The sequence below is a fragment of the Syngnathus acus genome, chromosome 10 (genome assembly GCF_901709675.1).
Source record: "Syngnathus acus chromosome 10, fSynAcu1.2, whole genome shotgun sequence".
NCBI classification, from domain to species: domain Eukaryota; kingdom Metazoa; phylum Chordata; class Actinopteri; order Syngnathiformes; family Syngnathidae; genus Syngnathus; species Syngnathus acus.
In genome coordinates this window covers 77,014-99,718 of record NC_051095.1, presented here as the reverse complement: position 1 = coordinate 99,718, position 22,705 = coordinate 77,014, and the positions used below count along the sequence as shown (strand labels likewise).

Here is a 22,705-nt window from a genome sequence, read left to right as displayed (position 1 = left end):
ACGACGACTTTTGCGCTTGACATTTATGAAGACAGATCACGTGCAGACGGATGGCTTGCTCTACATGTGCGCTTGAATGCAAAATGTGCACTTTGGTGGATCACTGGCAGCTTTGCAAATGGAAACGAGTCCTTGGCGACTTTCCCGGCGACCGTAAACGCCTTCTTTTTGCACGTGTCTACAAATACGTCGACATCGTGTTTGAAAAGGCCCCCGGAATATTTCATTTCCAGGCGACCGTAAACGCCTTCTTTTTGCACGTGTCGACATTGTGTTTGAAAGCTCGTTGTGTCTTAATAAGTTTAAATGCGTGTGTAAAGGGTAAATATGCAAGCCCCTAAAAAGTTCTACGTGGCTAAAACACCCAAAAACTCGAGTCACAAATACTGTTTGAAGTCTAATCTTGCTAGACAGTGCCACCAAGTGGACAACTTTGGCAGGCCGGCGTTTAAATGGGCCGCCCAGGCGAAGGAAGAACTGGTTGGTTGACATCTCATCGTCCAATAAGAGTTTAAAAGGAAACTAATCGCCGCTATTCAATCAGGGACGCGCGGTCGCCCATTTTTCGACGCCTTGGACCGAAAAACAAACGAAGCAACCAAACTAGCGGCTTTGGCATGGACCTTTTGACCAATAGAGGTAGGAGTAAATCTTCCTCTCATTTGACGCTCGCAGAGCTTCAAAGTGTGATGATGGCTGATGTTTGAAGCTCAAACGCTTCACGACGCCTGTGCGACGTTACATTAGAAATCAGTCGAGGTCGATTGAAGTACGTTGGCAACAGAGTCCGAACTTTTCCAGTAGACGCAGCCTGCCCAATTAAGGAAAGGCCGGCTTGCGATTGGTCAAACGAGATGTCACTCATTGCTATGGACCAATGATCTTCGAAGAGGCCACTCCGTCGAGCCCTAAAGCTCGTTGAAATGGGACCATTTCAGTTGAAAAAAATTGCAAATCCAAAGATTTATTTACAATTGGGCTATTTCATCTCAAACCATTTAACCTGACTTTTTTTTTTTTTGTGAACGATTTGTAAGTTATTGGAGCCCCATGCAGCCTCGTCTGGCCGGCGTGCATTGACATGGCTTGTTTTGCTAGCGGGGCGAGGTTTCCAGAGAAAAGCTGGTGACATCTGCTGCCATGGCAACACCATTGTGTTCCCTCCTCCCAAGCGCCCCCCTCGCCTCGCCTTGCCGCGCCTCGCCTCGCCTCGCCATCCATCCAGCCAGCCACCGACCGCGTTCTTACCGCCCCCTGCTCCACCTTCTGCTTGTGCGCTTTGTCCGCGTTGTCTTTGCAGACTTTGACACGAGACGGCCGGGTGTGTTTTTCGCTGACTGGCCAGGGGGGTGCGGCTTGGTGCGGATATCAAGAAAACAAACAAACAAACAAACACAAAAAAACGGAACTCCCCCCTCCCCGTTTTGGTTGGGGCGCTCAGAAATGAGTGAGGACTACCACTACAGACTGGATCCCTGCGATCGCCTCAATGGCTTGGGGCAGAGGAGGAAGAGACCTAAGAAGGTAAATGAATGTGCCTCAATTTTGGGGCCATCTCGGGGATGCGCTTTTCATTGTTGAGCGCACGCACGCACGCACGCACGCACGCACGCACCTCTTTGCTTTGCTGCCTCGGCCAGTAGAAGGAGGAGAAGGCTCTCACACCACAGGGTGGGTCCCGGCTCCCTCTTTGTGTTGCTTGCTTCCACATTTCTTCCGTTTCAAGCCAGCCATGCTTTTTTTTTTTTTTGTGCTTCTCTTTTTTTTTTTTTGGTCAACAACAACAAAGACCCCATCCTGTGTATTTTGGAGTCATACGTTGCTGATTTGGATCCAGGGCCATATACGGGTCGTCATGATTTGATTAGCCATGAAGTTCCCCTGGTTTGATGTGATTTTAACACTGACCGAGTGCCGGGTCGTGGGTGAGGTCGGGGCTAGTCGGGTTGGGGTCAAATCAATATATGATATGGGGGCATTGATGATGAGGAGGTTTAGCATCGGGCCGTGGCAGCCCTGGTTAATTATCCTCGAGAGCTTTGGGGCTGCCTTCTGTCACCAGGGTTAGTTATCGCAAATAGTTTGAATGGGTTTACGACGGAAGCTTGGACTTTTTTTTCGGCCTCCTCGGAAGAATCGCTGACGAGGGCCGCGCCGGCGGTCGGTCAGCGCGGACCTCGCCGGTCGCGTTTCGACAGCGGCTCACGAAAGGGATGTTGTTGAGCGACGGCGTCCGCTACCAGCGACTGGCCGGCCTGCCGTCTCGGCTGCGGTTGTCAACGACGCCAGGAAGATCTTTCTTGTTGTTATTGTTGTTAAATATGTGTTGATGGTATGATGGTGGCTTCCAGTGTCTACAAAGGTACTTTTTATGGACGTGTTTTTCACCCTCATTGTGGCCGTCCCGCGACCCCCTCTGTGTTTGGATGACAGGTCACAACATTGGCGTTTGGACAACCCGTTTTGTTTTGTTTTGTTTTGTTTTGTTTTGTTTGGGGAGGCGGAGCTCCGCGTCCAAAGTTTGAGATCCGGCGTCTCGGAAGGGTCAGGTTTGACGGATAAGCCGACAGCCAGAGTCACCGCACGGCGTTTCGTTAGCGAGTCGGCTCGGCGGGATAGGTGGCGGGCCGGCGGAACCCCCTCCGAGCCTCGCTCTGCTGGTGTCCATATGCGCGTGGTGTTTGTGTGCAAGTTAGCTGCTAATGCGGCGCTAATCCACCCAGTCGGCAGGACGCTCTTTCCTGCACTTAAGCTTCTTGTCTCTTATTCACGTCTCCCGCACGTAGGACGCGCGCTCGCCCGCCCGCCCGCCCGCCCGCCAGCCCAGCCAGCCAGCCAGCCAGCCAGCCAGCCAGCCAGCCAGCCAGCCAGCCAGCCAGCCAGCCAGCCAGCCAGCCAGCCCACCGCCCCCTTGTCGGCCGGCCGGCCGGCCTGTTCAGATGTTCCCGGAAGCGAGCCGACTCCCCTTTGATTGTGCTTTGATATTCTTTGGCCGTCCGTCATGGTGCTCGGGCAGTCGGGCCAGGTAAGGAGCGACGCCTCGACTGCGACGCAAAATGGAAAGAATACAGCGAATACGCCGTTTGCTGGTCGCGGAATAAACGCCAGAGCCCGGATAAGCCGGATAGACGGCAAAAGCCAGGAATTGGATTTTGGATAGCTGGATGGATTGAAAAAGCAGCCACGGGGAGAATAGAAGTTTGGGGCCGGCCGCCGGGCTTTGATGGCGACGCGACGCTGGCTGCGGGTAGTTTTGCGCCCGCCGCTTCTCCAGCCAGAAGTTCAGAAGCACGCTTGAGAGCGTCGTCTCATCGCTACGGCCGAGAATCGCCGGGAGCAAGTTGCACGTTGCGGCTTTTTCCGTGAGAGCGTTGAGAGCTTTGTAGAGCAACAGCCAGCAGGAGATTTACCTGCCTGTGCCAGAACCTGAGCAGCGCAATTGTGCATCACTTGCTGCTGCTTTTAGGCTGCAAATGTACCAAAAAGTCCCAATAATGGCTGGGAAAAATGCGTCTGCTCTTCTCAAAGTCCCGACTCGGGGCGCTGCCGCCACCATCGGCGTCTCGCTGGTAGAGCCACTGAGGTTTGGCTTCGCATGAAGTCTGTGCCGGGCCGTACCGCCGTGTCGTACTGTGCCATCGGCATGTTATATTTAGTGCTGCGGCTGCTGCTGCGGCTGCTGCGGATGCTACGGCTGCTGCTGCGGCTGCTGCGGATGCTACGGCTGCTGCTGCGGCTGCTGCTGCGGCTGCTGCTGCGGCTGCTGCTGCGGCTGCTGCTGCGGCTGCGGCTGCGGCTGCTGCTGCGGCTGCGGCTGCGGCTGCGGCTGCGGCTGCTGCTGCTGCTGCTGCTGCTGCGGCTGCTGCTGCGGCTGCTGCGGCCGCTGCTGCTGCTGCGGCCGCGGCCGCTGCTGCTGCTGCGGCCGCGCATTGGCCGCCGCCAGCTGATGCCGCCGCTTCCCAGAAGTACCATCTGAATATTTGCTACCTCGCAGATCCCCCCCCTCTGTTATTTGCAAAGATGGTAGCTCCTGTGCGTGGAGCGGTGCAGATGCTCCAATCCTGATCACCCACCCTCCATCCCTCCCTCCCTCGCTCCCTCTGCCCCGCCCCCTCCCCTCTTGTGTGTTCTCTCAGCATCCTCCCTCCCCCACCGGCCGAGCGAGGGAGTGAGCGTAATCCCACCTCTCTCACACTCTTGCGCACGACACGACGAGCGTCGGCACATGGAATCGGGAGGGATTTCGAGAGGCGAGTCGCTTTGAACCTGTAGGGTGGAAGCCCCCCATCCCCCACACACCTCACCCCTTGGCACTGCCTTCCCTTTGCCGTGGGAGGACTCGCGGCAGCAGTAGTCAGGTGTTCCCCTTTTGTCCGAGCGTAGAGGCGGCGGGCAGCCATGGCGCACGCCGCCGCCCACATTAAGAAGGCCAGGTCGGAGATGGATCCACCTGCCGACCTGAAGGCCCTGGAGAAAGCAAAGGAGAGAAGGCGGCGCTCCCGGGAGCAGGCGGAACGAAGGCGCAAGGTACTCGCTCATCCCGTTTGGCGCGTCCTGCGCTTTCTCCACGCCGCGTCCTCTCATCCGCCCCTCATCGCCAACGACGGCGTCACAGTCCCTCTCCACGTTCCCTCTCGCGCCCGCTTGTCCTTGTTCTGGGCAAACGCCAAGCTAACGGTCAAAGCGGTTTTGTCTGCCGTTCCGAGCCCTGCCGGCAGGCAAATGGTGAAAAAGCGGCTCATTGGCCCTTCAGTTTTTGTCCCGCTTTGGAGGCGAGCCAGGCAAAGGCGTACTCGACCGCTGAAGACTCTTCAAGTTATGCCGGCGAGCCAAGCCGGATCTCCGCCCAAGTGTTGAACTTGAGTGGCGGTAAATAAAATGCCGTAGGACGCCGCCTTCGGCCCCGCTCCAGTCGGCCCCGCTTCGGTCGGCCCACCTGATTCTTCAATTTGCCCTTTGTCGGCAGCCCGTGCTTTTCTTGGCCGGGGGCTGGGCCGGCTCATCGCGGCCGGCGCTGGCCTCGAGCCCCGCCCCGCCCCGGCACCGTTTTGCAAACGGAAATACGCCTTGCAGCTTTCTTGTCTTTTGGGGGCCGCAAGGTTGAATTGATGTGACTGTGTGTATGTACCGCTCCGTGCGTGACGTTCCTGTAATGGGGGGGCCGGCTCAGGTTGATGGTTCCGCCCTCTGTCTCTTTGGTTGGCAAGTCAAGGCATTTAGTTGTAGCGCATCCAAGAACACGCACACCCGCGCACACACACACACACGCATGCCCGCACGCACGCACGCACACAGCATGAAGAGCAAAAGAATGTGTACGCCGCAAAATGGGGAATGTTGCTTCTTGTTAGCATTTGATTTACTTCAAGCGTGTTGTTTTTGTGGCCATCTTGTCAGTTGACAGTCTGACGGCTCATCGGCCGGCACGCGCTCGGCCCCGGCTCTGGCCGTGAACGCGGATTGAGCAAATCCCGGATTAGAGTTTTCCTAATCTGCCTGTTGTGACTCTGCAGGGCCCAGCGGGTAAAAGGGGGATTGCTCTGGAGGCGGCTCCCCTCAACACGCTTCCAATGTGAGCAGGGACCGAGCGCCCCATAGTATATGCCAAAAAGATCCATCCATCCATCCGTCCGCACGGCACGGCCGGGGTGGCAAAAGCATTTCAGTCTTGTCACAAAGTAAACATCTGATGGGCCATCGAGCCACTCCAAAGACCTTTGCTCGAAACGATCCCATGATCAGGCTCTCCCGACCGCGTTCCACGACGATACGGGTCGACTCCGTGGCCCACGTAACTTCTGCGATCCGTATTGCCGTGACTGTTTCAAACGGGGGCGTGTTGGCTGACGTGCGGTCTCTTGCAGTCCGACAGCAACACCAGTTTCCTGCGCGCGGCCAGGGCCGGCAACATCGACAAGGTGTTGGAGTATCTGAAAGGCGGCGTGGACATCAACACCAGCAATCAGGTAAAAGCACATTTTGTGTCATGTGAACGATCCGCTTCAACCTGGGTGGCCACGTTTGAGCGGAAGGGTCAGAGCGTCCTCGGAGTGTGGCGTCCTCAGCATCCTCCGATCATCCTCCGATCATCCTCCGAGCATCCTCCGAGCATCCTCAAAGCATCCTCTTCTCCTTTCTCAGAACGGACTCAACGCACTGCACCTGGCAGCTAAGGAGGGTCACGTGGCGCTTGTCGAGGAGCTGCTGGAAGGGGGAGTTGCCTTGAACTCTGCAACCAAGGTGCGCCTGGAGGGCGTCATCTAAGCGAGCGACGTGACGTAACGTGACGTAACGTGACGTAACGTGACGTAACGTGACGTAGCGTGACGTAGCGTGACGTAACGTGACGTAGCGTGAAGTAACGTGACGTAGCGCGACGTAACGTGACGTAGCGTGACGTAAGGTGACGTAACGTGACGAGACGTAACGTGACGAGACGTAACGTGACGAGACGTAACGTGACGTAACGAGACGTAACGTGATGTAACGTGATGTGCGCTTGGGCCCTTTGCTCATTCAGAAAGGAAACACGGCTCTGCACATCTCCGCTCTGGCCGGGCAGGCCGAGGTGGTGAAAGTACTGGTCAAGCGAGGTGCTGACATCAACGGCCAGTCTCAGGTGAGCGGGCAGGCCGGGTCGGGTCGGGCCCTTTTCCTGAGCGAACTAGAGACCAGCCCCAACAACCGCCCACCAACCCCCCCCCCCCCCCCCCCCCCCCCCCGCCGTGTGTCCGCTTGCAGAATGGATTCACTCCGCTCTACATGGCCGCGCAGGAGAACCACCTGGACGTGGTGCGGTACCTCCTGGAGAACGGAGGCAACCAGAGTGCCGCCACAGAGGTGGGGACCGGCTCCAAAGTGTGGTCTGGCTGCAGGCGGGCCGGCTCACTCGGCGCATTGTATTTCTGTCTTAGGACGGCTTCACTCCTCTGGCCATCGCCCTCCAGCAAGGCCACGAGCGGGTGGTGTCCGTCTTGCTGGAGAACGACACCAAGGGCAAAGTGCGCTTGCCCGCCCTGCACATCGCGGCCCGCAAGGACGACACCAAATCGGCGGCCTTGCTGCTCCAGAGTGACCACAACGCCGACGTCCGCTCCAAGGTGGGTGGGCCCGAGCCAGAGTTCGAACTCGAGCCCGAGCGGGCTCTGCCCGAGCCCCGCCCTCGGCGACCCTTCTCTGTGACTTTTGGCCAGCCCGGCGCGCCGACTGCACGCACGGCACGGGGCTCCCTTTGCGTCTTCCTTTGAAGGCCGACTCAGATGACCTCTGACTTTGCAGCGTGGTCCCCCGCCTTGTCGAGTTTGACTGACTGAGCTTTTCTTCCGTGGTGTCCCCCGCTTCAGATGATGGTCAATAGAAGCACCGAGGTAGATGTCGTTGCCGTTTGGGAGCGCCTGCCTTTCTCGACTTGTTTTTGGCCCTGGCTCGGTGGCCCCTGGCTCTTCTTTCCGTGCTCCCGTTTTGCCTTGGGAATGTTTGGACTCTGTCACATTAGCATGCTTTTGTGTGTGTGTGCGTGCGCCAGCCAGCCAGCCAGCCAGCCAGCCAGCCAGCCCTGGATAGATGTCCTAACATTGCATGCCTCGTCATCAGCCGTCTGGACTGGAGGGAGGGCTGCTAAAATTGACATTCAAACCTGCAACAGGTTGCTTGCAACGTGCGTGACAACTTTGTGACGCTTCAAAGTTCGCTGCCTTGATTTGAAAGCTTTCATTTGGGTTGGAGCCTGTTGCAAACGAAGCCCATATGCACGCACTTCAGAGGCTCTTGGCAGCCCTCCCTCCCTCCCTCCGTCCCCGTCATCCCCGTCGCTTGCCTGTCCCGCCTTTGACGACTTTTTCACCTGAGCCCGACTCGCCCGCACAGTGAGGCGGACGTTTGGGCACTCCTCCTACCTGCCGCGTGCGTCATTTGGTGGCAGAAAGGCCTGAGGCGGGCTGAGAGCTCATTGCCATTGGATTGAGGGGAAAAAAGAGGCGGCCCCCTTTTTATTCCGGCAGTGTGGGAGGAGTACCTTTGGCGCTGTCTTGCTCGTTCGCCGTTGCGGCCGCCGTCTTTGACTTGTGACGCGTGACGGCACCGAATTTTGCTTTTGCCGGCAGCGTGTCTTAGACTGCTTTCTTCCCTTTTCTTTGGCGCGAGTCCCATCTTCACGTTCCTTTTGCTCCCGCCCCCTAGAGCGGATTCACGCCGCTGCACATCGCCGCCCACTACGGCAACGTCAACGTGGCCACGCTCCTGCTCAACCGAGGGGCGGCCGTGGACTTCCTCGCCAGGGTGAGAGCCCGAGAGCCGGAATCCGGCGCTCGGATGGTCAAATAATGGCGCTTTTTCGCGGCCGTGCAGAACGCCATCACCCCCCTTCACGTGGCGTCCAAGCGCGGCAACGGCGCCATGGTGTGCCTGCTTCTGGATCGCGGCTCTCAGATAGATGCCAAAACCAGGGTGAGCGCTCGCCTCCATCCCTCTGTCCGTCCGTCCGTCCATCCATCCGTCTATCCCTCCATCCATCCATCCCTCCCTCCCTCCCTCCATCCATCCATCCATCCATCCATCCATCCATCCATCCATCCAACCATTCAGATCTGTCAACGGCGGGCACGTGAAGCTCCTTGAGACTTTTTTGCACGAATTGGGCGCGATTTGCAACATTTCTCATCCCGCCGTTTGACGTCGTGCGCCGCTGCTGTCGACGCCTTCTCATCCGCAGGACGGCCTCACCCCGCTCCACTGCGCCGCCCGGAGTGGCCATGACTCCGCCGTTGAGCTCCTCCTGGAGCGGGGAGCGCCTCTACTCGCCAGGACAAAGGTTGACACGTTTACGCCAGCGGAAGGGGCGGGGCGGGGCGGTGTGCGCAGCGCTCATGCTGGCCAAACTGCTGCAGTTGAGTAAAAGTATGACAAAAGGCTCAGTCCTGGCATTTGGCCAGGATCAAGCGTCGTCGAGTCAAAAAGAAAACAAGCAATTTTGTAAGAATAAAGCAAACGACAGGTTTCTGCAACGAAGGTGGCCAACCGAAGCAACATCCCGCCCATCAGTGTTGCCCATGCCAGCCCCCGTGTCTGTGTGTGAGTTTGTGTGTGTGTGTGTGTGTGTGTGTGTGCGTGTGTGCGTGTGTGCGTGCGTGCGTGCGTGCGTGCGTGCGTGCGTGCGTGCGTGCGTGCGTGTGTGTGTGTGCGCACGCTGCATGGCTCCCCAGAACGGGCTGTCTCCCCTCCACATGGCGGCCCAAGGCGATCATGTGGACTGCGTCAAACAGCTCCTGCGGCACAGTGCGCCCATCGGCGACGTGACTTTGGACTACCTGACGGCTCTTCACGTGGCGGCCCATTGCGGCCACTTCCGGGTCACCCAGCTGCTGTTGGAGCGGCGGGCCGACCCTGATGCCCGGGCACTGGTACCGCCGCCGCCGCCGGCTGTTCCCGTTCCCAAGCCGTCGCTCGGCAGTAAAACGCTGGCCGTGGCTTCCGCAGAACGGCTTCACCCCGCTGCACATCGCTTGTAAGAAGAACCGAGTCAAAGTCATGGAGTTGCTGGTCAAATACGGAGCCTCGGTCCAGGCCGTCACCGAGGTACCGAGTCGTACTCTTTGCTTCCGGAGGGGCCCGCCCGCCCGCTCACTTGCCTGTGGCTTTCCAGTCTGGCTTGACGCCCGTCCACGTGGCGGCCTTCATGGGTCACCTCAACATCGTCCTGCTGCTGCTGCAAAACGGGGCGTCCCCGGACAGGAGCAACATTGTGAGTCAAAGGCGCGGTGCGGCGCGGCGCGGCGCGGCGCCACAATGGGCTTCAATGGGCTTCAACGGCCTCATCTGCGCAGCGCGGCGAGACCTCCCTGCACATGGCGGTCCGGGCCGGCCAGGTGGAGGTGGTTCGTTGTCTGCTGAGGAACGGAGCCACGGTGGACGCCAGGGCCCGGGTGAGTGTCCACCCACCCGCCCGCCCGCCGCAAGCGAGCAAGCAAGCGCAAAAAGGGTGTCTCGCTGAGACGCACGTGCGGCGCCGCCGCCTCCTCAGGAGGAGCAGACCCCGCTTCACATTGCCGCCCGACTGGGCAAAAGCGAGATCGTCCAGCTGCTGCTGCAACACATGGCCCACCCGGACACGGCCACGGCCAACGGCTACACGGCCCTTCACATCGCCGCCAAGGAGGACCAGCCGGAGATCGCCTCGGTGCTCCTGGAGGCCGGGGCCGAGCGCTCGCTGCCCACAAAGGCGGGTACCTGCGTGCTCGCCCGTGTGTGCTGTCGCTCGGTTGGCTTTGGCGCCACCGTTTGCCCATCCTCCGCTCGCCAAATGCTTCTGCCACCACTCTACCTCTGCCTTTCTTTTCCACAGAAAGGATTTACTCCCCTTCACGTCGCCTCAAAGTACGGGAGCCGAGATGTGGCCAAACTTCTGTTGCAGCGTGGCGCGCTGCCCGATTCCGTGGGGAAGGTGGGTCAGGTCGAGTCAAGTTTATTTATATAGCAGCCGCCCTAAGTCACAGACAGGTCTCAAAGTTGACAATTATTCTCAACGTCCCCTGATGTTCAACTGGGCATCGCAACCAGTAGTTGCGGGACATTTGACGGCTCGCGCACAGCCAAAGTCAGGCTTTGGCGCCATCTTTTCTTTTGTGTGCCAGAATGGCCTGACACCCCTCCACGTTGCCACACATTACGATAATCAGAAGGTGGCGCTTCTGCTTCTGGACAAAGGCGCGTCCCCCCACGCCGTGGCCAAGGTCAGAGAGTTCAAGCGGCAGGGCGGGCAGCGCCGCCGCATTGTCAATTGTTCCGAGGCGGCTCGGCTCGGCTCGGCTTAAGCCAGTCGCGATCACATCTCTCTCGCTCTCGCAGAACGGCTACACCCCTCTCCACATCGCGGCCAAGAAGAACCAAGTGGAGACGGCCCGCGCACTGCTGGCCTGCGGAGCCCAAAGCCACCTGCTGAGCAAACAGGGCGTCACGCCGCTCCATTTGGCTTCGGAGGAGGGCCACGCCGACATGGCCGCCCTGCTCCTGAATCACGGAGCTCGGGTCAACGCCGGCACCAAGGTAGCAAGTGGGCTCTCTCTCTGTGGAAAAAGAAGTGCCTTCCTTCCTTCCTTCCTTCCTTCCTTCCTTCCTTCCCTTTCTTTCTTTGTGCGCTCCAGAGCGGCCTGAGCGCCCTTCATTTGGCAGCGCAGGACGACAGGCTCGCCGCCGCCCAGATTCTGGCCACCAATGGCGCCGACCTGGACCAGCAGACCAAAGTATAGGAAGCCTCCCTCGCAAAAGCGGCGCCTTGACCTTTTGCACGCTTGAGCTTGTCGCACTTGTTTTGCAGCTGGGCTACACGCCGCTCATGGTGGCGTGCCACTATGGAAACAGCAAGGTGGTCACCTTCCTTCTTCAAAACGGCGCCAGCGTGACCGTGGAGACCAAGGTGCGATATCCGCGGCGCGTGGTCGCTCTTGATGTTTTGGCTTAACCCGGCCGCTCCCGCAGAATGGCTACGGCCCTCTTCACCAGGCGGCCCAGCAGGGCAACACGCACATCATCGACATCCTCCTGCAGCACGGGGCCAAGCCCAACGCTGTCACCGCGGTACGTCCGCATTGCCGCACGCACGCACGCACGTACGGGCACGTTGGCTCATGGGCATTTTGCGCATTTTCTTCCTTTTGGCGCCAGAACGGCAACACGGCCCTCGGAATAGCGCGGCGCCTGGGCTACATCTCGGTTGTGGACACGCTGAAGGTGGTCACGGAGGAGATGGTCACCACCACCACCACGGCACGTTGCGCCGTCCGTCCGTCCGTCCGCCCGCCGTCCGCTCGCTAGTCTGATGCAGGCATTCCACCACCAGACGGTGATGGAGAAACACAAGCTGAATGTTCCGGAAACAATGACGGAAGTACTGGATGTGTCGGACGAAGAAGGTCAGTCAGCCGCCGGAGCGAGCCTCCCCCCCCCCCCCCCGCCCTTTTTGCCTTTCTCAAGCGCAACGCTCGCTCGTTCTCTCTCAAGGCGACGACACCATAACGGGCGACGGAGGGGACTATCTCAGGGCCGAGGACCTCCGGGAGCTCGGGGACGACTCGCTCCCGGGACAGTATCCGGATCACGCAAACTACTTTGGCGACGAAGGAGCGCACGCCGGCAGGTTGGGTCAAATCCAGCCGACTCGCACGCGTGGGACTCCCGCGTCTCCTCTGACTCACTCGCGTCTCCTCTGACCCGCTGACGTATCCCCTGACCCGCTGACGTATCCCCTGACCCGCTGACACTTCCTCTGACCCGCTGACGTCTCCTCTGACCCGCTGACACCTCCTCTGACTCACTCTGCTCCAATGTTCCATTTTTTTTTTGGTCATCATCTATCTCATCTGGAACACAGTTGGGAAAGGTCTTTCACGCTCCAAAGCTACCAGCAGAAACTTGAAAGCGTGACGGACGAAAGGCTCACCTGTCAGGTATGCGCACTGCGCAGAGATTCCGTTTGCGCTTTGCTTCTTATATTGAGCGGCGGCTTTGTGCTTGATCCCATCCCAGACATGGTGGCTTTCGAGGGGAAAGGTGCAAAACTCCTACCGGCTGAGTTGGGGCGCAGAGAATCTGGACAACCTTGCTCCACATTCTGGGTACGCACAGTACTCGAGCGTGGTCTCGGCCAATGACGCAGCAGCATGCAGTGCTGAAGTGAGAGAGTGATTCTCACGTGTTGTATGAGTGGCGGGCGGCCGAGGAACTTTACTCTTCACTGGACGGACAACGCTGCGCTCCCCTCCTCTCCTCTCCTCTCCTCTCCTCTCCTCTCCTCTCCTCTCCTCTCCTCTCCTCTCCTCTCCTCTCCTCTCCTCTCCTCTCCTCTCCTCTCCTCTCCTCTCCTCTCCTCTCCTCTCCTCTGCCCTGCCCTGCCCTGCCCTGCCCTGCCTGATTCTGACCCGCTCTCCTCCTTCTCTCTCTGCTTTCGCCGTGGACGCTCTCAGGCCCGGGTCTCCTTGCCGCGACGGCGCGGCGGATCTCAGCAGGTGATCTCGGCCGCCTCCCTCCCTCCCATTGTTCCCGCCGCTTGTTCTCTTTGCTCCCTCCCTCTCTTTGGGTGGAAGCCTGCGACGGCGGCAAGCCGGACGCTTCTCAGATCCCGCCGATCCGTGTGCATACGTGTCGTCGTGTGTGTTGCCGAGAAACGTTTGAGGTGCAATCAGCCAGGTTGCATCGCAAGCATTCAAAGTGTGTGTCTGCTCTCGGCTCAGCTTCCTGGTTAGCTTCATGGTGGACGCCAGGGGCGGGTCCATGCGGGGTTGCCGCTACCACGGCCTGCGCGTGCTCATCCCGCCGGGGACGTGCGGCGCGCCCACACGTGTGACCTGCAGGCTGGTAAAACGGCAGCGCCTCGCCCAAGGCCCGGCTCTGGCCGCCAGGCGAGGCACTGAGCTTGCGGTGTCTGGAGGCCAGCTGCTCGGGTAAGGGGGCCGCCTTCCCTCCCTCCTTTCCGCATTCACTTGTGTGCAGCGTGCGTGTCTTTTCTCTGTGGCCGACCACAGGAAGCTCCACCTCCCCAGTGCCCCGCCCCCTCTTAACGAGGGCGAGAGTTTGGTGAGCAGAATGGTGCAGCTTGGCCCGCCGGGGACCACTTTCCTGGGGTAGGTAGGCTGCAAAACAAAAGAGCCCAAGCGGCCGGACTTTGTAAACCTTTGCTCTCCCTTTCTCGGCCGCCGCCACGCAGTCCCGTTGTGGTGGAGGTGCCCCACTTTGCCGCTCTGCGCGGTGGCGAGCGTGAGCTGGTCATCCTGAGGAGTGAAACGGGAGAGAGCTGGAAGGAGCATCACTGCGAGCACACCCAAGAAGAGCTCAAGCAGATCCTCAACACGGCGGACGATGAAGGTCCGTCCGTCCGTCCGTCTCGTCCCTTCTCCTCCCCTCCCCCAAAGCCTCCCCTCCCCCCTGATGTCACTGCCGCCACCCTTCTGTCGCGCACTAGAGCCGGACTCTGGGGAGGAGGTGCAGAAGAAGCGCATTTGCCGCATCATCGCCAGGGATCTCCCGCAATTCTTTGCGGTGGTGTCGCGGGTCAGGCAAGACGCTGCTCTGATTGGTCCGGAAGGAGGCGTCCTGAGCAGCACGGTGGTGCCCCAAGTGCAAGCGCGTTTTCCTGAGGGGGCCTTGACCAAAAAGATCAGGGTGGGCCTGCAGGTACGCCATATTGACAAAGACAATAGTAGAGACAAGTGTCGTCTCTACTAGCGGCACTTGTCTTTGTCTTTGTCTGTTATTTATCCTTTTTGATATTTCGGCACTTGTTTTCTTGCACTCGTATGCGCTGCTGTGACAAGTACATTTTCCCCGCTGTGGGATGAATAAAGTTCTATCATCATCATCATCATATTGCTAGCCAGAAAAGATGGTTCGCCCGTCCAATCATTTGGACTCGGCATCGTTACGGTCTGCCGTCCTTTTTGTCTCGGGGCAAAAAGCCAGAGGCTGGACGTCCTCGGTGCCACCGATCGAATTTGTCTGCTTCCGTATCGGACGCGCATTAGATCGGCCCGACGGATTCACGGGAAGCCGCTTCGCGTACGGTACAAGCTCGCCGGAGGAATTCGTCCCAGTCCCGTGCCCCGAATGCCGAGCGAACCATCTGGCATCTCGGTCAAAAGAAAAGATGGCCGAGGCAACCCGGCGTGTCTGCTTCCAGGCCCAGCCGGTGAGTTTGGACCTGGTCAGGAGGGCTCTGGGGAACAGGTCCAGCTTCAGCCCCGTGGTCACTTTGGAGCCCCGGCGCAGGAAATTCCACAAAGCCATCACCGTGACCATCCCGGTGCCCAAAGGCAACGCCTCGCCGCTCCCCGCCGCTTCCTCCCGCTCCGCCCCGACCTTACGGCTGCTCTGCAGCATCACGGGTAGGACTCGTCAGCTCCGCGCGGCTGCGTTTTTTTTTTTTCTCAGTCGGAGCGGTCCCTCTTTCAGGCGGAACCACGCCGGCCCAGTGGGAAGACATCACCGGCACCACTCCCTTAACGTTTACCAGCGACCGCGTGTCCTTCACCACAAACGTTTCCGCCAGGTGCCCGGCTGGCCGTCCGTCCCTTTCGCCTCACCGCACCTCGCCTAACCACACCGGTCGTTTGCCCCTTCACGTCTTCTAGGTTTTGGCTCATAGACTGCCGGCAAGTCCACGAGTCGGTCAACTTCTCCTCTCGGGTGTACCGGGAGCTGATCTGCGTGCCGTACATGGCCAAGTTTGTCATCTTGGCCAAAAGCTACCACGAGCCCAGCGAGGGCCACCTGCGCTGCCTCTGCGTGACCGACGACAAACTGGACAAAACGCCGGAGCAGCGAGACGACTTCGCCGAGGTGGCCCGCAGTCGAGATGTGGAGGTGGCCGGCGCTTCGGGAGCCCGGGGGGGAGGGGCCAGGACTCCTTTTTCCGGTGGCGGGCGGGCGAGCAATTCTTGCTATTGCTCTCGCTCTCGCTCTGTTTTAGGTTCTGGAGGGAAGGCCCATCTATGCGGACTGCTGTGGAAACTTTGTCCCCCTGGCCAAAAGTGGACAGCATCATCTCTTCAGCTTTTTTGCCTTCAAGGAGAACCGGCTGGCGCTTTCCATCAAAGTTTGTCTTGTTGTCTTTGGCGCCCGGCGCATTCCGACGTAGCGAGCGTAACGAGCCGGCCTTTGCAGATCCGAGACGACGCCCGAGAGCCGTGCGGCCGCTTGTGCTTTCTCAAGGAGCCCCCCCGGAGTTATGGCGCCGCGCTGGGCCATGACGCCGTGTGCAACCTCAACGTGGCCTTGCCGTCTTTCCGCAAGGTGAGTCGTCTCCCAAGCCGTTTCATTGCGGATTGTCAGGAGCAAAAAAAAAGTACTTTTTGTCTCCCTCCCATCCCTCCCTCCCTCCCAATGCTTGGCTGCTTTGGAAAAAGGAGTCTGATTCTGATCCAGAAGAAGAGGTAAAGACGGCTTGTTGTTTTTCATCAAATGTCGAGTCTTGACGCCTTTCCTGTCCGTCTCTTTCTCTGCAGATGGACAACGCGAGGCGAGAGCAACGTAAGGTCTTTTTCAAGAAAAAAAGCGCACTTGCGCTTCTTTTCGTTTTCTCTATGTCAGTGTGGGTCGCTCGCTGCCTTGGCCTGCTGCATCTTGTGTCGTGCTCTTGTTTCTTGTTTGGTGCCTTTCTTTTCTTTGAAGCTTGACTTTCACGTCTATGCTTTCCTTTTTGGACCTTCCTCAATGATGGCCGGTGAATGAAAGAATAGCGCATGTCACATGTGTACCTCTGCCACCGCTTGGCTTGGCTTGGCTTGGCTTGGCTTGGCTTGGCTTGTCTCGGCTCGGCTCGGCTCGGCTCGGCTCGGCTGGGCCTGACCACCCTCTCAAATGTTTGTCTCCTTTCATTTGAATTCTTTCCTTCTATTTTGACTCATCGCTCGGAAGGCGAAGAGACAGCAGCGGCGCTTTCCAAAGCGGAGCTGACGCGGGAAGCGGACCTCCTGTCGGACGTGTCGGAGATGAAAGGAGATTTGATGAAAATGACGGCCATTTTGACCGCCCGTCCCTCAGAGGAACGGCGCCCCGCCTTGGGAGGCCGCACCTCTCAGGAAGGCCTGCCTGATCTTTCCAGAGTACCTTTAGAAATCATGGAGAAGGACCTGGAGAAAGTCAAAGAAGACCTGGAGAAAGTCAGTCAAATACTAAGGAGCGGGACATACCGCCAGGCAAGTAGGGAGCCTGAGCTCCTCCTCCTCTCTGAGGCGGCGATAGGAGAGGCTGCCGAGCGGCCGGCTCACGGGGGCGCCGATGCATCCGCAGAAGACACCGGCGAGTCACGCCTGGCCGCATCGAGAGCAAAAGACGGGCGAGGAGCTAACCGCTTGCCCGTTGGCTCGGTCAAAGACAAAGTCAAATCCTTACAGCAGAGAGCGGGCGCAGCAGAGCAAAGCGGCAACGGTGGTGAGCCCTCGCCGCCGTTGCGTGGCACCGCCAAAACGCCTCCGGCGCTCAAAGACGGCCACCCGCGCACCGCCGCACCCCCGGCCGGGTCGGGAAAACACCGGGACAGCCTCTCAGTCAAAGAGTTGATGCGAGCCTTTCAAAAAGAGCCTTCGCCAACACCGTCGGGCTTGTACGGAAGACCGCCGACGAGCCCGTGGACGACGTCCGTCCCTCTCGATTCTAAGACGGCTCCGCTCGACGAGGTGGATAGAAAGAAGAGCGCCGCAGAAGGTGACGGTGAAGACCGAGGTGCCCCCGCAAACTGGGTGACGAGTGGCAGTTCTGATGACACAAGCCCCCAAAGTCTGCGCCTTGACCAACAAACACAGCCGCCCGGCGCGGTGCGTGAAAAGCCGAGTACGCGCCACGGAGAAGAGCGCGCGAGTCCAACAATTGAGCCGCCGTCCAGCCATTTGACCGCGGCTCCGCCTTTCGGCGAGGCTGACGCGAGGAGCGGGCCCAACTCTTTGAAATCTGGCGCCACACCCGAGGACCTTTCAGAGAGCGCTCGGCAGCTCGGCGGCAGTGGCCATTTGCAGTCAGGGTTGCCTTCAGCCCGCTCGCAAACGTCTATTGACGAGCAGCGCGCCAGCTTGCGCTTGCCCACCACGCAAGATTGCCGTCCTCTCAGTCCGTCATCGGCTGACGGCGACTCTTTGACAATAAGCCACAGAGACTCGCTGGAGGGCAGTCCTGTTTTGGACCGGAACTCCTCCTCCCTTCAGTCCCCAGATTCCATCGAAGCCAGCCCTTGCGAGGAGGAGGAGGAGGAGGAGGAATGGCCTCTTCGCGACTCCTTAGAGAGCAGCCCCGTTGAGCGGCCGGCGTTGCCCCTCATGGGAGACCATCCCGCCGGTCAATCCGAACCCTCCCACCGAGCATTTGGGCATTTCCCGCAGCCGCAGGCCCGCGCCGACCGGGACCGGGTTCACACAAGTTCCGGTAAGAGTCCTCTCACCCGCGACACCCTTGCTTGCGACGACCAGGTAAGTGAGCACTTCCTCATCCTGCATCCTGACCGTTCTTTCCCATTCAAAGCGGCGGCCGGAGGACGGCGGCGGCGGCGGCGAAGCTCCCAAAAGCGTTAGAGCTAGAAAGAAATCAGTGGAGTTCCCCAGGGGCAGGCACACCGTGTCAATGCGGGGATGCCAGGTCACCTGGTGAGGTTTCCCCGTCAGCCCCGAATTCAAGTTGCCTCCTCTTGTGTTTCAGCCGCTGCGCACCACCGGTCCCAGGCAAAGGATGTCCGCCAAACAACGGCTCCAATCGGTCCGGAGGAAGCCTACACAAACTCCTCAAAAGTCCAAAAGCCCGCCGCCGTGCCGCCGCCGCCTCTGCCGCCTCCGCCGCCGCTGCCGCTGCCTGTTGCTGCCGCCACGGACGACGGACCTTCCGCAAGGTTGAATGCGGCAAATAGAAGCCATGAGCAAAAGGCGGTCAAGTCGGGAGAAACTGCCCCGTTTCCACCTAACGTAACCGACCGAGCCGAAGCGGCGCCAGAGGTTCCGACGAGTCAAACGAGCAAACCCCCCGAGTTCTGTATCTACGACCACGCGGAAGAGGAGGAACTTGACTGTCCCAGAACTGAGTCCAAAGGCGTCACTGCCAAGACGGAGTGCTGTGCTTTTGGCAAAGTGGAGGAAGTGGAGATACTCGATCTGGCGGTGCCGGCGGCGGCAGCGGGCTCCCCGTCTCTGGCGGCAGCGGGCTCCCCGTATCTGGTGGCAGCGGGCTCCCCGTCTCTGGCGGCAGCGGGCTCCCCGTCTCTGGCGGCAGCGGGCTCCCCGTCTCTGGCGGCAGCGGGCTCCCCGTCTCTGGCGGCAGCGGGCTCCTCGTCTCGGCCAGGGACAGCCGACACCACACCGGAGGAGAAAACACCAACCGAGGGCAGCACGCCGACGAGTGAACCCAACCCGTTTCTCTTCCAGGAAGGGAAACTTTTTGAAATGACCCGAAGCGGCGCTATCGACATGACCAAGAGGAGCTGCCAGGAGGACGGGGGCGCTTTTGCTTTTTTCCAAATTGCCCAACATGCCCTCGAGGGGCCCGTATCGGGGAACGGCGGGCGAGAAGGCGAGGCGCCGGCCGGCTGGCGTGACGTCGGCCTCAACCTAAAAGTAGAGCTCAAGGCCGAGGAGCGCTCCGAACAAAGTCCCGATTGGCAGCTTCCGTCGATAACTGAGCTCGATCACACGTCTGCCAAATTGAAAATCCCCAAAATGGGCCTTTCCACTTGTTGGGCCAAAGATCACCGCGACCCGGAAAGCCTCGAGGCTCCGGCACATCACGGTGACTCCTCCTGTTTGGATCCGGGCTCTACTGGTCATGCGACCGTCAATGCAGAGACGGCAGAATCCGCTCTTACCAGGTCGGAGCGAGGAACAGAGTCATCCCACTCTTCTCGGCAAGACTCAAAGTCAGCCGCAGAGCCCCCCGATTCGTGTGGAGTCCCTCTGAAAAGCCCGTCCGAGCCAGCCCGGCGAGTTCAAAAGCAAACGCCGGCAGGCGGCGCCACCGCCGCCGCCTCCAAATCGCGCATCCCCATCAAGTCAAAGTCTCCTGAGGCAGATTCTTTGCTCAGATCTGCTCAAGATAAAAGGAGCAGAGGGCCAACAAACGGAACTGCTGCGCCGTCCCAAGGGACTTTGGTCAAGGCTAAGACATCCGCCGGCACTGCCTGGACCGGGCCCGAGTCGAAAGCAAAAGCCTTCCGCTCGAGACTACCCGTCAAAGGGAAAGGCGGCCCGTCTTGCAAAGACGCCGGCGAGGCGCGCCGGCATTCTGAGCCATCTTTGGTGGAGGTTGCCGAGCGGCCCGAGGAAGACCGTCGCCGCCGCCGGGACCAAAGCGCCACGGAAAGGCACGCCTCGGGCTCCGGGAGGCGCCGGCGCAGCTGTGCTGGCGAGACGCAAGCGCGACCAAGCCCCGGCGCTGGACCTCAAAGTCCAGGTAGGCGTTGGTGCGCCTGTGCCTTTCACACTTCTGTACTCTGTTTTGTGTCCATTCTAGAAAACCACTTTTGTTAGCTTGTTACTTTTCTCAACCTCCGACGTGTCGAAGGGCAAGTCAGTCGAGTGTCTTTGGCAATATTTGGCGCTTTGCATCGGCCCAAAGACGGAAGCGCTGCTCTCTCGCTCTCGCTCTCTCTCTCTCGCTCTCTCTCGCTCTCTCAACGGAACCTTGTCCTCCCACGCAGACGGCGCATTTGTGGAGAAAGAGAGCGAGAGCCACCGCACGGACACGGTGGACACGACGGAGAGCGGAGCCGGTGCCTCGGCGGCATCACCGGAGCCCAAAGGGCACAATGAGATGGAGGCCACACGGTGAGCCTTTCAAAAGCACCTTTGGCATCCAATGAGCCTCGGCGCCATTCAGGTCCCCTTTCTTGCTGTTTTCCACAGTGGCGGGGCGGCCGAATCGACGCGCTCGGAACAGGCGGTGGCGGCGGGCGCTCTTACGCCGAGGCTTCCCCGACCGACGACGCACGCTGGAGTAGGAGCTTTTTTTCTGACTTTCTTCTCACACATGGCTTCCTCTTTTTTGCATTTTATTTTTGCATTGACACAGCACAATGCCATTTTCATTCAGATTGAGCGACTTTACATTTCTTCCCTCCATAGTCCTCCATATTGATGCCTCGTACCCTCATGACTTTTTTCTCACCGTTGTCATTCCATCTTGTTTTATTGCGCAATATATACTGTATCATGTATCCTCATGGGTTTTTTTTTTCAAAGCGATTGTAGTTTTGCCTTTTGACATGCCATTTTTCCATTTTGCATGTGTGTTTGTGTGTGTATCAAGGTGCCCCATCAGAAGCCAGGCGCGTAAAGTCCAGCAGTCGAGCGATGGCCATGCAAAAAGCAACTGCCGCCGCCGAAGACCGGGTGGACGATGGAGCTGAGCAGCTGCGTAACCTTGTCTTTTCTTTGCCGTCTTCATTCCGATTGATGGACTCTTCATTCTCACCATTGGCGGCATTTTCACGCTTCCTTTCTTTTCGGGGGGTGGGGAGGATCTATCTATCATCCATCCATCCGTGGCCAAAGAGCGCATCCCTGTTGCCCCGATGTGGCCGACGGACGGACAGACGAACGGTTCAGGAGATGCACCTTTATTCATTTCCAGCTACTGTGTATGGCGACTACTCCGTGTGAGAATGAGCGAGAGTGTATGACAGAGAATTTGTTGAGGTGTGTGTGGGTGTGTGTGTGTGTGCCGTGCAGCTTGCCCAATGTCTTTGTTTGACGATTGTGTTTGCAAATAAATTCCCGACTAGGTTGTGGGAGTGGCTAGCGGAGTCATCATTTTGGGGACAAATGAGGTCAGCGTCGTCATTTGGGGGACGGACTTTGCGTCAGTTTGTGTGCGGAGCGGCCGAGACGCTCCTGTGGAAGTGGACGTGGCGCCAGGTGCCGTCGCCGCCTCGGCGCCAGACGCGCGTCTCCTCCGCCTTGGCGCGCCGGCCCGGCGTCAGGGTGAGGCGCACGTAGGCGATGCAGGCGGCGTCCTCGCTCAGCATGTGCACCAGGGGCTCCACCACTACCGTGTGACCAGCACGTCCGGGCGCCCCTGAAAAGACATGGCGGCCAGGCAGCGGCCAGGCAGCAGCCAGGCAGCGGCCAGGCGGCGCTGTGACCTTTAGCGCCAATCCAAATCGCCAGGGACTCTTTAGGGTGAGATTAAGTACTTAAGTAGCGAGTCGCCACCCGCAAGGAAGGGGTCGCAAATTCCTCTGCAAGCTCGACATGACGCATGCAAGAGGCTGGAGCGTTTGCGCGGGAATTGCGAGCATGCGGGCTGGGCGGCTGCAACGTAACCTCCTCTGACTCTTTTTGTTCCGCGATTTGTTCTGGATGGAGCAAGGCATGGTTTCTCGTTTGAACGAGAGGTGGTCGTTACCGTCGTTCTGCATGAGGAAGCGATGGAACTCCAAGCCGCGCACCAGGACGCCCAAGCTTTCGGGCTCGAAGCTGGAGAGAGCCGGATGGGACATTTCCCTGAGACACAAAGGCGAAGCGTCGGACGCGGATGCAACTGCAACTGACCGCTCGCTACGCAACTGACCGGTACGTGTCGTAATCTCCGCTGGCAACGGCGCTCAGCAGCTTGACAGTGGCTTGGATGATTTCCTGCTGGCGGGCTGGAAAGAATCCAAATACTCACACGGCCGTTTGCTTCTGCGTGCTGTTTAGGCTTACCTGTAACGGGCTGACTGCTGTTTGCGGCCCACTGGACACTCACCGGGCTGCTTCCGATCCCCCCCAGGGAGAGCAAAGCCACACAAAGATGCCAAAGCATTGTCGCCGGATCAGATCTTTTCTCCGCAGGCAGGCAGGCAGGCAGGCAGGCAGGATTGAGGTGGACTCCACCTTTGTCTCTGTTTTTTTGGGAACGTTGCTTTCAAAGAGTCCCTTTGGACTGGTGCTTGCACAAAGATGTGCTGTTGCTTTCAAAGTGTCCCTTTGGACTGGTGCTTGCGCAAAGATGTGCTTTGGACTTTACTTTGCAAATAGCAACTCTGCGTATGTGCTGGCCGCCTGCACTTTGCCTCCTTTCCACCTTCTTTCCCATTCCAAATGGTCCATTTCAACCTTCCCCTCCCCCCAATCGTAAATGCAGACTTTTTCGCAATGATTCTCAACTTTCATCAACTTTTTTCTACACGAACTTTTTGATTGTGACTTTTGTGTCACTATGTCTGACTCTCTTTTTAATATTCTGACTGTTGAACGCATGTCTAATA

At 58.9% G+C, this 22,705-nt stretch overlaps 2 protein-coding genes across 8 annotated transcripts; one reads left to right on the top strand and one right to left on the bottom strand.

The window, feature by feature from the left end:
* Window positions 1-498: 498 nt before the first annotated feature.
* Window positions 499-21,241, top strand: LOC119128614 (ankyrin-2-like). Of its 7 annotated transcripts, XM_037261166.1 has the most exons (44): window positions 499-639; window positions 1,099-1,524; window positions 5,865-5,966; window positions 6,142-6,240; window positions 6,521-6,619; window positions 6,742-6,840; window positions 6,915-7,100; window positions 7,344-7,367; window positions 8,179-8,277; window positions 8,347-8,445; window positions 8,711-8,809; window positions 9,201-9,398; window positions 9,475-9,573; window positions 9,641-9,739; window positions 9,822-9,920; window positions 10,019-10,216; window positions 10,340-10,438; window positions 10,629-10,727; window positions 10,843-11,040; window positions 11,139-11,237; window positions 11,312-11,410; window positions 11,473-11,571; window positions 11,659-11,760; window positions 11,834-11,906; window positions 11,995-12,130; window positions 12,365-12,440; window positions 12,520-12,608; window positions 12,957-12,998; window positions 13,224-13,433; window positions 13,515-13,613; window positions 13,697-13,854; window positions 13,952-14,163; window positions 14,666-14,870; window positions 14,938-15,034; window positions 15,117-15,348; window positions 15,455-15,580; window positions 15,649-15,777; window positions 15,891-15,917; window positions 15,990-16,014; window positions 16,402-17,901; window positions 18,172-19,892; window positions 20,152-20,282; window positions 20,361-20,451; window positions 20,764-21,241. In XM_037261166.1, exons 2-44 carry the CDS (start codon window positions 1,141-1,143, stop codon window positions 20,788-20,790), a joined length of 8,184 nt encoding a protein of 2,727 aa, XP_037117061.1. In that variant the 5' UTR covers window positions 499-639; window positions 1,099-1,140; the 3' UTR covers window positions 20,791-21,241. The 7 variants fall into 7 exon arrangements, with proteins under 7 accessions (XP_037117061.1, XP_037117062.1, XP_037117068.1 ...); XM_037261167.1 differs by lacking the exon at window positions 7,344-7,367; XM_037261173.1 differs by lacking the exon at window positions 16,402-17,901 and having other exon boundaries at window positions 510-639.
* On the bottom strand, window positions 20,877-22,687 carry LOC119128627 (calcium/calmodulin-dependent protein kinase type II delta chain-like). The gene is made up of 4 exons (XM_037261199.1): window positions 22,161-22,687; window positions 22,027-22,102; window positions 21,862-21,959; window positions 20,877-21,531 (listed from the first exon to the last, which is right to left on the bottom strand). The coding sequence occupies exons 1-4, from the start codon at window positions 22,258-22,260 to the stop codon at window positions 21,317-21,319; spliced, it is 489 nt and encodes a 162-aa protein (XP_037117094.1). The 5' UTR covers window positions 22,261-22,687; the 3' UTR covers window positions 20,877-21,316.
* Between the last annotated feature and the right edge of the window lie 18 nt (window positions 22,688-22,705).

Bases quoted from the DNA above. Each gene is read 5' to 3' on its own strand.
- LOC119128614 (XM_037261166.1), top strand. From the start codon at position 1,141: ATGGCAACACCATTGTGTTCCCTCCTCCCAAGCGCCCCCCTCGCCTCG. The intron at 9,921-10,018 runs GTGAGTGTCCAC...CCGCCTCCTCAG, and splicing joins CGGTGGACGCCAGGGCCCGG to GAGGAGCAGACCCCGCTTCA. The intron at 20,283-20,360 runs GTGAGCCTTTCA...TGTTTTCCACAG, and splicing joins AATGAGATGGAGGCCACACG to TGGCGGGGCGGCCGAATCGA.
- LOC119128627 (XM_037261199.1), bottom strand. From the start codon at position 22,260: ATGCTTTGGCATCTTTGTGTGGCTTTGCTCTCCCTGGGGGGGATCGGA. The intron at 22,103-22,160 runs GTAAGCCTAAAC...GATTCTTTCCAG, and splicing joins CAGCAGTCAGCCCGTTACAG to CCCGCCAGCAGGAAATCATC. The intron at 21,532-21,861 runs GTAACGACCACC...ATGTCTTTTCAG, and splicing joins CTTCCTCATGCAGAACGACG to GGGCGCCCGGACGTGCTGGT.